This window comes from Cardiocondyla obscurior, linkage group LG10 (genome assembly GCF_019399895.1).
Source record: "Cardiocondyla obscurior isolate alpha-2009 linkage group LG10, Cobs3.1, whole genome shotgun sequence".
Taxonomy (NCBI): domain Eukaryota; kingdom Metazoa; phylum Arthropoda; class Insecta; order Hymenoptera; family Formicidae; genus Cardiocondyla; species Cardiocondyla obscurior.
Genome location: NC_091873.1, coordinates 5,805,413 through 5,817,788, shown reverse-complemented (window position 1 = coordinate 5,817,788; position 12,376 = coordinate 5,805,413). Strand labels below are relative to the sequence as shown.

The window sequence follows — 12,376 nt, the reverse complement described above, 5'->3', positions numbered from 1 at the left end:
CGGATTAACGTTACATTTTGCGTCTATATTTATTTTTTGATTACAAAGGTTTCCCCGCGCTGGTAACTACGCTTAATTTCTAATTCCAGCTTTTACCTCGCCTTATGGTTTTACAGGAAATTGCCTGTCACTTTCAGACTCGGTTCATGAGAAGCTATCGAACGTAATTGTTATCCCCTTTATAAAACGGTACGATGCGACAAAATTGTTGCTTCTTTATTAATAAAATTATTAGCGATTTATCTCCTCGCTCGAACAGTCGATGGCCCGTTGCTCGTTTTAAAAAGATTCTACGATTCTCTGCCGACTCGCTCGTAGCGCATGGTGAACCGCATTTTTTGACACGCTTCGTGAATAACTGCGGCTTGCCTGCGACGCGTATCGTAGGAATCGAGCTGTGGAAGATAATCGCGTTAGAGAAGTGACCCTAAGAATGCCGAAGCCTTAATAATTTGAAATCTAGAGTAGCAGCGCTAAGAGACTTCCCGGAAATACTTTCGGCTGCGTGCTTCTAAGTGCCGCGGCTAAGCCCGCTTAGGGTTATCGCCCTTTTGTTTGCGCTCAAGACTTGCGGCGTGCTGTTTCCGCGGACGCGAGATTGCTTCCAGGAAATCGCACGCGGCCGATATTGGTCCCGAAACAACAGGAAAGGATAAAACTTTCGGCGGGCGTGCAGCTCGATAAGACGTCCGGTTGTGCGGGCAGAATTAATTGATACCAAACGGAGCCTACGCCCCCGAAATAAAAAAGCTCGCCGGAGACTTCAATGCGGGTCTCAAATTTCACGAATTTCGCGCAAAGCTCGGCAGCGCGAAGGTGACGGAGCTCCGCGAATAACATGCGCGCCGTCGGGGTTTCATCCTCCCCGGGCTCACCCCCTGAATAACGTCCTCGACGACTTTTCCGCGACGAAAACAACAAGGCGGACGGGTGCGGTGGGACGCGGGGTGCCTCGGGTTGAAATGTAAAAAAATATTTCCCGCGCGCTATATCGATCGCGGGGACGCCGTTCCGCGGCGTTCCAGATTCAGACGTAACGATAATTCGCCACTCTGCCGTAACGAACCAACTCTTGGAAGCCGGCCGAGTGTCACTTCTCCTTTCTTTCTTTTTCCTTCGCCGTCGGCGTCGCCCTGTGCGGAAGATGCCCAGAACTCGGCGGCGATGAGAAAAAGGATGAAAGGAGGAGCGGAGCTTGGGAAGAAGGGCAGACAGGACGGAGAGTTGTTTGCGAGCGCGGTTTGCGGCTTGCTCTCGTTTTTTAAGAAGGCACTCACAATCAGGCTGTATTGTTCTCAAGGAGAAACCTCCTGCCGCGAAAACAAGCTCCGTCGCCGACGTGGTGCACCTCCGTCGTCGTCGTCGTCGCGTTTCGCCGCGCGAAAAATATCTGGTCCGACGGTGTGTAGAACCCTTCACAGAAGGAGTCTGAGGACTTCGCAAACGAAACTTTCAAGCACCGCTATTCGGAGAACGCGCGGAGGCACTCGGTGTGTATGGAAAATTAATAGAACGTAAACACGTCAATCACTGCGCTTCAGCTCAAAGAATTACTTCTAAAATTAATAAACGACGCGCGTTTACTCTTATGTCTCCCAATAAAACATAATGAAAAAAAAAAGAAAAAAAAATGTAACGAAGGGATGAGTATGTCGTATTATTTTCTCGAAGCCGAAAAAAGCAGGATATCGATTCTACTCGTTCCACGAACTCGGATTACCCCCAATCAATTTTATTATTCTAAAAAATGCGGGAGCTAAATTAATTGGCTGATAAAATAAAATGGAAATTAAAGTTCTCACGCTTCACGCGTATACGCGTATATACGCGAACTTTCTCCGTTATTTTATTAATTAATTTTCTTTTTAATACATTAGGGACTGTTTTGCGACTGTATCACCGGCGAATTATATACCTATATTATATAAGTCACGAGTTGACGCGTAGGTCAACACCGGTGGGTGCGAGGGGGTGGCCCCTCCCATCTAAGCTGCGAAATTAGACTTCTCGTGAACTAAACTTCGGAATTACGTTTCAGAACGAGCTGCTGGGCCAGTCCCTGTATAATTTCGTCCACCTCGATGACCACGAAAGGCTCACGTATCATCTCACGCCCGACGGGATGCAGCCGTTGTCGGCGCCGTCGCCTACCGGCCTCCCCCAACTGACCGAGAACGACAACAACAGCTCGAGCTCGTCGGACGATGCCTCGACGACGAGCCAGAGGACGAGCGAGCGGACCAAGTGCTTTCGCGAGCAAAGGCGGAAGTTCAAGATCCGCATGGCGCAGCGGACCAACTCCAGGCGCGATCACACGCAGTACGAGTGTTTCAACGTCTCCGGTCTCCTACGGCTCGCGGAGGCCTGCAAAAACGTGGACGGCGGCAGGGGCAGGCAACGTGGTGGGTCCCCTAGTCAATAGATATATTGCCCCGCACCGACCCCGAAATTCAACGTCGTTGCGTAACTGGAATTTGATACGCCGGATAAATTTAATCCCGGAAGAGAAAAGGATTTACGTTAAGAGCACAGTCTGAATGAGAATTTAATTTTCCGTTATAGCCTCAACTTCCCTTCTATATTAACTTACGATTGTGTTTTTGGTTCATTATCTCGATGAGGTTCTTTTTTATGTGCCATCTGGAAAAAAAAAGAAGTTATATTTTGAGTGCAAGGGGGGAGCCCGTTATTAAGAACTATTCGAATCTTCAGGGCTTGACGTTCAGATTTTTTTGTTATTTCACTCCGCGCGTCGGGTTTATTTTTCCTACTTTTTACGTTCTATAAAATATTTTATTGAGTCGTAAAAAGGGAAAGAGACTAATTATAAATCGTAACTATTGCCGTGCGCTGTTAGAAGATTCATCCGCGGATTAATGAACGTCAATAAATGGAAAAGCTGACCGCTTAGTTATTTAGATCGGGAGAGATATCCAATCGCGTAATCACGAAAAAAAAAATCGAATCGCGCGGAACGTTTATCGCTCGCGTTACTTCACGTGGCGTTTAATTCGATTACGGTTCAATCGGCACGCGAGTTTCTCGGTTACGCCGTTTTATCGCGCGGGCACGGCTGACAACAAGATCGCTTCCCATCGCGAATCGAATAATCCCAACGTGACTGCCGCGCGTTGTACAACCGCAGACGTCCCTTCCGCATAAATCAGCAATATCGCGCTTCATTACGTATTCCACGTCGAACGGTTCCCCGGAGCGGTGAAGCGATTCTCGCGCGCGTATTCCTTGGTCCGACGGTCTCGTTTTATCCGCGCTACGCGGCTGAAAAAACCTGTAGCGCTGGTTTCGAAACGAGTATCGCAAATATTTACGCTACTCCTGTATTTAAATTTAGACCTTCAGCGTCGCGCGAGTCGAAGATATGTAGGCCCAGCGTCACAACCGTTTAGCGTAGACTTCTCTTTTTTTTTTTTCTCTCCGCCTCGTCTCTGAGACGAGAGGCCACTCGAAGAAACAATCTTCTCGACCGTATCTCCGTTCGATCCTTATTACATCGAATAGCCCTGTCGCTCACCGTACTTTTCGGTACGCAAATTCTTTAATGTATTTTAAATTACTCCTCACCCTCCCCCGGTCTTTATGTTTAATGGAAGGCCGACGTAACTTTTCACTTTTTCGGCATTAAATAATCTCGGTAAGCTGGCTCGAAATTACGTTTTCACGATCGAGCCACCCTCATAGGAAGTATAATATAATTTATGTATTTGCATTTTAAACTTCCGTCTTGTTCGATAACTCGCGACTCGATTCTAATCGATGCCCCAAAAATGAACCGTCGGGTTCAACTGCTCGATTTAATGTAACGAGCCGGCGGGGATTTAAATATCGCGTTTCGACTCCGGGATTGATCGGTCCTTTGTTTCAATATTTTTTTATTTTTTTTTTTCGTGATTGATCTTCTCTTCGACCCAACATTCTCTTCCTCGTACTATCCTTGGTTGTTTGCTATTAACTGATGCTTTACGAATGGCTTTTTCAGAGACGACAAACACCAGTAACGACATCGTTTTCGCTGGCATAGCGACCCTGCCAAAGAAGCGACCCATCACCGAATTGTCGATAATAGACGTCAATAAAGACGAGTACGTGACGCGGCATCTGGTCGACGGGCGTATCATTTATTGCGATCACAGGGTGTCCGTTGTTGCCGGGTACATGTCGGAGGAGGTATCGGGCCTGAACGCGTTCGCTTTCATGCACAGGGATGATGTGAGGTGGACCATGATCGGGCTACGGGCAAGTAAGCCTCTGCATTCAAATATAATACTCGCCAAGTCCTCGCACTGTAATACCCGCCGCACTTAACGATCATTTTATTGTACAACGACACCGCCACTAATTTTCCTTTCCTTTTTTTTTACTTCCATTCCCTTTCTCCAACGTTTGAAGAAAAACATTGTAAGCTATTCTAAATTGAAACAATGCGTATACTTTTATCACGTTTGATAGCTGAGTCACTAACGTCGTCCACCACCGTATATTTAACGGTGGTATTAATAATGTTGTATTATGCAATACGTCGACGTTATTTTAATGCGTTCTGGCTTTACATTGTTGAACGAGCTTGAGAGTTGTTTTACATGTTATTTCCATAACTAATTGCGATTTGAAAATAGCGACAGAATATATATCTATATATATATATATTTATTTTATAAGGCGACTCATTTAGAATCTGGCGGATTTAAATGGGTGAAAACATCGTCGTTTTACCTCTATGATTAATCATGATTTGTTTGCTTTCAGTGTACGATCGTGCCGAAACATTCGGCTCGTCATGCTACAGACTACTTACAAAGACCGGTAAATTCATTTACTTAAAGACCTACGGTATTTTGGAATTCGACCAGGATACGCACACAGTGGAATCCTTCGTCTGCGTCAATACCTTAGTATCGTAAGTACCTATTCACACCTTGGAACAGATTAAAACAGATAACAAGGTGATTTTCGATTGATCCAATTAATAATATTTGACAGAGAAACTTGTTTAATTATTACGAAATAATTACGCGTATTGAAACAATATATAGTAATGAAAAAATTTTGTATGCAGGGAAGAAGAAGGGATTAAATTAATAAAGGAGATGAAAGAAAGGTATACTGCGACAGTGGATGTTAATATCAGAGGTCTTATTCGTCCTTCAGATCTTAACTCCTCAATAGAAGTGGTAAGTCAAATTTTATACATGTCTCGTATTTGTAGAGTTAATATAATGTTTTATGTATTATGTATATTGTGTGATACTTTAAGCAACAAAAAAAATGTTTAATTCTAAAAAAGAAAATTATTTTTTAGAGCGCAAACTCCCAGACATCGAATCCAAGGTGTAATCTCGAAGATCCAACGCAGCTCGAGGTTGCTATTACCCACCTAATCAGCGATTTACCTTCACCGGCGATATCAGAGGATCGTTTTTCTCCATCGCCGATGCCAGATACGCAATTTGTGAAGGCCGCTATATTCTCTTCTCGTATGCCCCCAGCTGCTACGCATGCCAATAAGATCGGTATTAATAAAATCGACCGCTGCGTTATCAAAGGCAAAGGTAAAGTATCTCCGAAGCAGGAGTCCAAGCACATGGTTGGAAAATTGATTAATCCCAGTAGCGCGGAGCAAAGTCCAATATCAGACACGGAGAGTACAGTATCGTCCGGCAAACCTTTGTCAATATATGAAATGATAAATAGTACTCCCAACAGCAATGCTGAAAACGCTGATATATCTGTTCAATCAAAAAGTCTTACTCCTCGTAAGTCCGGTAAGAGTCCTCGCGCGCTTCATGACCAGACACCAGGTTTAGACGTTACTCAAAACGTAAACGTCTTAAGCACGCAGGAAAGCATAGATCAGTGCAGCGCGAGCATGTTGTCACCGAATGCTCTAAGCGACGCCACACCACGCAATATCAAGATAGAACGTGGCATTGAGGAAACATTTAATTGTTTGGAAAATCAAAAATCAGTACCGAAATACTTCGACGATAGCGCAGCCGATAGTTCTATCGTCTCACCGAGACTCGAGTTCGACAGTCGGTGCCCGTTGAAAAGGATATGTAGCGATGAGAATCTTTTAGTAATGCACAGTAAAAGAAGATCCAATGATATGTTCGCGTCGACAAATGCGATTAATGAACAGCAGCGCATTTCTTATTTAAAATGCAAGCCTTTTGCGGCTGAATATCCGATGTTTTCGGAGTTGAATCAGTTCAGTGATGTCAATTTGCAAACGTTGACGATGCCAAAATCACCTTCTTCAAGTCTGCATGAGGTTGACACTGATTATCAGCAGTTAGTAGATTCCACTGCATCTCTGGCTGCATCAAATCGTGACGAAAAGCAATTTCTAGAATTGCAAGACGATTCGTTAATAAATTCGGACCTGGACGTAAATCGAGGTAAATTAAAACAGTAATTTTTTTAATAGCACCATAATTCGAATTAAATAAAGTTAGTGTTATATATCTATTTTACTTTTTTACAGAACTGATGAAAATATTTGATGATGTACATAACAGATCTGGTTTCGAAAGTAAATTTATATTTTATATATTATTTCTTTAAAAATATTTTTAAAGATATATGTTCGCTAAATTAATTATGGTTTATATTGTTTCAGATTTTAGCGAAGCAAAGATACAACTAACATTTAATAATGTAAGTATATAATAATGAATAATGTAATTAATTAAAAATTCTAATAATTTAAAAATGTGGCTTAAAGTTTTTGAGCAAAAATAATATTACAATATGTATTTTACAGCAAATGGTCAATGATGAATTAAATCGTACGCATTATCAGTTAGCAGATAATTTATCATTGAATGAATCCCAAATCAGCTTATTGGCACGTGATCTCAAAAATCCAGCTCTCCATGTCCAGAGAGAAAATTTGTCACAGTTACAGGTACGTCAGGTAAATATTTAATATTATGTTGTACGTGGTATATTAAAAATGTTATTTCTTTATATCATTATTATTTGCCAGATTGAACATGGTGCACAAAAGGAAATCCTTAAAACTTTGCAACATGATTACTGTAAAATGCAAGTGAACACAAAGCAGAAGCTTGGCACCTAAAAAACGAGACAATCTCCTTGTCTTTTTGCGAAAGCCGCATTCAAGAATAATCCTTCATATAACATCTCGGAATTGTTTTAAATATTTCTCGATATTCTAAGATTCCTTTGTTTCTCTTAGAATTATCGATATTATCAAAATTCACAATGAAGATCTGGATAATTATTGTCAGAGCAGCAACGAATGAAGGTTTACGTCAGTGTGGAACACAGTGTACTAAAAAAAAGGCGTTTAACTTATAAAGAAGCCAAGACATTGTTTAAGTTGACGGCAAGTGAATTATTTATTACTAAAGTAGTCTGTGTTCGTTTCAATCAGTGTTTTACTTGATCGGTGGAAATGGAACAAATGGAAAGACGCGAAGAAAACGAATTCTCACAGTATAATCGAACATTCGTATGTAGATTCGTATGCTTTTTCTTTCCCTGTCGTTTCTGAACTCTCAGTGGAAGGTTAAAGACTTTATTCGGCACCGTCTTGTAAAAGAATGCGTGTGCCGCTCACTAACTGATCATGCAAGGCTCGTACAAAACCGGATTGTATACTGTTATTTAAAATGTTAATACAATAAAATAACAGTCGTTACTCAGGCAGATTTCTGGTGGTGGTCGAGTGTTATACAGTTGGCAATTTTCAAATTTTACGATATGATGAACTTGTATATATGATACACATTCGATTTTAATGCAGCACGGCTGCGTGCAGCACTTTCCTTGTGCTGATTTGCTCGCTGCGAGTTTGGCCGAGTTTGAATGCTACCTCTGCGATTACGTATTTGTATCGGATGGATATGAAACCAGTTTTACTTTCCTTATTCTATCAATTATAATTGCAAACCTATGGTGTTAAATATTAATAATACTCATAGTACTGACATCTTTTTATAATTATAAAAGAACGTTACATTAAATTGTAAAAAGACAATTTTTTTTTATTTTAACGAATAATATTTTGACTTATCGTGTTTCGTGTAAATTTTGTTACGTATTTATATAAAAGAACAAAATATTAATTTAGGGATATACTTATAAGGTTACCACACATAGATGTATTTTACACATTTAATAAGTTAACAGTTTTAAAACAGTGCGTACCTGCAATTTTATTTAAATTTTATTGATCTTTAACGTTTGAAAATTGAAATTACTAACACGTTCATTCATGTGCTATTAAAAAGTAATAACTAATATCAAGTTAATTATTAAAGATAAATTATATTTTTTATTTGGGCATTCTTATTTCAGCCACAATAACACCTTTATTTAAAGAATGTTCTTTAATACTTTTATAATGTGATAACCTTATTATATCTCCGAGTTTAATTAATAACTTTTCATATATAAGTGCAATATAGAATCGCCGAAAATATATTTTAATTTTATAACGTAGTATCGTTAAATGTAATAATATAAAGTAAGTGTAGATGGATACTTTTAAATCTACTCATTATTTATGAAAAATTTATTTGCATATAAACGAAGTTTTAATATGTTTATTTTATAGTTTGGTTAAATGAATTTTTATATCCTACTGGCCTTACTATCCATCCAATATCATGTTACTACGCAAATATTACATACTAATAAACGATATTTTTATTTCATCAAATAGTTGAGCTCTGCATTAATGAATAATTGCGTGGAAGTTAACACAGTTGACGTATATGTATGTCAATTATTAAAATAAAATACATATTAGCCAATTATGTTGCCAGCAATTACTTATGATACGAGTCAGCGTGAATATAAATGTATATCATGAAAGTGTTTAAACTGTAAAAGAGTGATGGAAATTGTATTCTTGTCAGCATATTCAGCACTCTTGTCACTTAACAGATCTACAAACTTATTTGGATTCTGTACAGATAATGTTAAGGCTGGTCCTGTAAATAAAGATGTTAAATCTGATCTCTCAAATTGATAGCTTTACAAGCGTTTCTTTTTCTTTGAAAAAGAGAATAATTTGTCGAACATTTATAATGTACATCTGTTGTAGTCACGTGCTGTTTCTTTTATGTATTAAGTTGACAGTTAAATTATTATTAATTTTTTTTTACTATTACAACACATGAAAACGAATTAATCTAAAACAAACAAGTTTTTTTGACCAACTTAATACATGTAAATTTTTTATGCTCCTGCGTTCTATTGTCGTGTATTTACATTAATGTGCTACGTAAGTTTTTCATGCTCCTGTTATTGTGCATCTACCTGTGAAACCTGGAATGTCATTGTCACTTGTAAAAAAGACAATGGTAACAACATAAAATATACATACCTATGTATGATGCATATACATATATAATATATATATATATGCAACTACCTTGTATGTATACACACGTGTGTGTGTATATATGCATATTATATTTATTGTAAAAAGTTTCGTTAACTCGTTTTTAATGTTACATTGATGTCGAGTGAAGAAAGCAAGATTATCGGTCAGTAAAGGCTTCTATATGATGACGATCGTTATGTATGTTGAAATTATGAAATTTGAAGTAGTCTATGCCTTTCGTCGGCTTTACTGGTAGAAAGGGCTTTATTGTCTTTACGTGTCGGTCACTCGTCATCGATAAAAAAAAAAAAAAAAAACCTACATTTTTATGCGGAAATCCACCGCTGAAAAAAAGGAACATTTAATCGACTTGTAAGTATGTACGAAATTCATATTCGCATAATTAATGACTGCGTGTGAAGCGGGCATCAAGTTGATTCAACATCGCTTTTGATGCCTAATTACTCGTATAGTCTTATAGTACAAAGGACAAGTTTAAACTGTCTGTGTTCAGTGTACCTCATCCTCTTCTCTCTTTTTCTCTAAATTAACTTTTCATACTGTCATCAGTCGTACCGATGATAACTGGTATTAATACGTCATATGAGCTTTGAATATATCAGCTTGGTTGTGAATACAAATGGTAGGGCATTTTAAAACAAAACCTGCTTACACATATATCTTGATTTTACGCATTATGTATAAAAAATTAACGGGAGTTGGTCGATTTACGTAAGAAATTTATATAATTTAAAGATAGTTCTTTCTTTCTTTTTATTTGAAAGTTAATTTTTATTTTTATATTTATGATAATTTGTTAAATTATTTATGAGATATTTTTCAAAAGAAATTGTTAACGAGAAGTAAAGAAAAGAAAATACCGATGTCGTGGTCATTAGTTTTTACATACTATACATTTAACATTATCTGAGGTAATTTATGAGAAGACAACCAAGCGTTACTACGATTTGTATGGCACACTGTGCATTGTAGTCATTTAAGAATTCATTCATTGTTAAAATGGAGTAGAGGCATCTGAATCTTTTGGAAATGATTTTATGCGAGTAATTATATTGCGTATGCAAAAAATTTAAATTACACGTACGTGATCGCGTTCACGCGTATTGAAAGATATTGTTAAAGCAAGGATTAAAAAAAAAACGGCTAAGATCCTCTAAACTCCTTTATCTTAAGATAACTAAAAGAGATATATTAAAACGGACGGCTGCTCGATATTTATTAGAAAGAAGTGGATACTAATTCAACACAGACGGCTCTACGGTTCATTATAAGCTAAGATAAAGTTCAATTTTATATACTATTATATTATATTATATTTTATATTCTGCTAATTGCACATAAGTGGCTTTTCGATTTCTTTCTATTAAGGAGCTAAGGCGATTAAGTGTGTTATGTACCTTCTTCTCATACGCCTCTTATTATATGTATATACATATTAAACGTAGAATATGGCATGCTTCAGTGCCATTTGAATCTTCGTAGCCTCAAACTGTACAGTTAACTCTACAGATATTATTGTTTTATAAAAACGCAAGAGTTTTAAAGAGTTCTTTTTATTTGAGGTAACGGATAACTCTTTAATAACTTTTTTTCTTTTTTTTTTAACAGTGTTATAAATTACATCGAGAGTCAAATGTGCTTTTCTACCTCCTTAATTTATGTTAGTTTACAGCGAAGCTCGTATCAGAGCAGGGCATGCATGCAGGATGTAAGCTGTTTGGTAACTCGTCCAGTTATATCGATAGGTTTAAATATTATATTGTAAATGTCCAGATTGTAATTATACTTGCATACTGACGCAAGAACTAATTATAAATTTTCACGATGACGTATATGGCTCGTTAAATATTGCGTGCGCAATAAAACAGTAGCGATTTTTTCTATTTGCTTTTTCTTTTCTTTTTTTTTTTGTGAATTAATAAGACAAAAATTACAGAATATATATTTACCTCTCCTGCTAATTGCTCACATATTAGATGGCATTTCTCTCGCTAGCAATATTGTTTTTAATTAAACGATCCATATATGAGCTCGTGAATTATTTTGAATGAGTCTCAGCCGGCCGATATAATTATAAAAGCGAAATTTGTAAAAAAAAAAGAGGAAGAAAACTTTTCTAATGTATAATCTCAGTGTATTTTGCTGTTAAGCCCTATGTAAATTTTGATGGAGATCACTGAAGAATATCGAACGTGATTTTTGCGTTACGAGCTACTTTGGTAAACAATCTACCGCTAAATTGTTTTAATTAATTTTATCACCTTCGTGTAATTTTCATTTTACGTTTCTTGGATATCTATACATATATGTATATTAATAATACACAGCTTACGTCGATTTCATCATGGCTCTACATGTTGAGTTTAGCATTTTTTATTTTATATTGTAGTATATTGTCAGAAAGCACGCAAATTCAAAATATTTTAATATATTTCGAACTTTTTTATAACGTAGTTTGTAAAATTTTAAAATGTAAAAATAAATTAATGTTCGATTAATTATCACGCTTATAATGTCAATGTATGTGGATTAAAAACAGCTATAAGTATTTCATTTCTCATTTCTTTCTACTTTACATTAGAAATGAATAATTCTTGTCAATGAAATGTTGAAATAAACTGAATTCGTCAAGTTATGCGTATATTGTATACGAGTTTAAACAAATCGCGCAGAGATTTATAAAAATGTTTACGGTCGAGTCGTTTAGAAAAGTATAGATTTATATGGTACAGGAAAGTGTGAAATATTACGAAACTCATCAGACAAAGTTGTATACAAAAAAAAAATCTTTTTATTTGAATAATCTTTGCTTCTTATAAATAAAAGAAATTAATATCATAACGACATATAACTCGACATATAATTTGCAAAAACTCGGTTACATTAAACAACAGAAATAACTTGTGCAAAAGAAAAGAAATATATGTAATTACAACAATTAAAGCATTATATAACGATGAGGAAAAATCATGTACATGT

At 37.0% G+C, this 12,376-nt stretch overlaps 1 protein-coding gene across 5 annotated transcripts in view; it reads left to right on the top strand.

The window, feature by feature from the left end:
• The window catches only part of LOC139106275 (uncharacterized), a 117,828-nt gene extending 105,796 nt beyond the window's left edge, over positions 1–12,032 (top strand). For 4 of the 5 annotated variants that reach the window (XM_070662892.1, XM_070662895.1, XM_070662896.1 and 1 more), the window contains 9 exons: positions 2,039–2,402; positions 3,998–4,258; positions 4,765–4,915; positions 5,075–5,189; positions 5,318–6,416; positions 6,503–6,550; positions 6,638–6,675; positions 6,782–6,934; positions 7,007–12,032. In XM_070662892.1, the coding sequence (XP_070518993.1) occupies positions 2,039–2,402; positions 3,998–4,258; positions 4,765–4,915; positions 5,075–5,189; positions 5,318–6,416; positions 6,503–6,550; positions 6,638–6,675; positions 6,782–6,934; positions 7,007–7,099 (2,322 nt within the window). In that variant the 3' untranslated portion in view covers positions 7,100–12,032. The remainder of the gene's footprint in view (positions 1–2,038; positions 2,403–3,997; positions 4,259–4,764; positions 4,916–5,074; positions 5,190–5,317; positions 6,417–6,502; positions 6,551–6,637; positions 6,676–6,781; positions 6,935–7,006) is intronic. The other variant, XM_070662891.1, reaches the window with a different exon arrangement.
• The last annotated feature ends 344 nt before the right edge of the window (positions 12,033–12,376 follow it).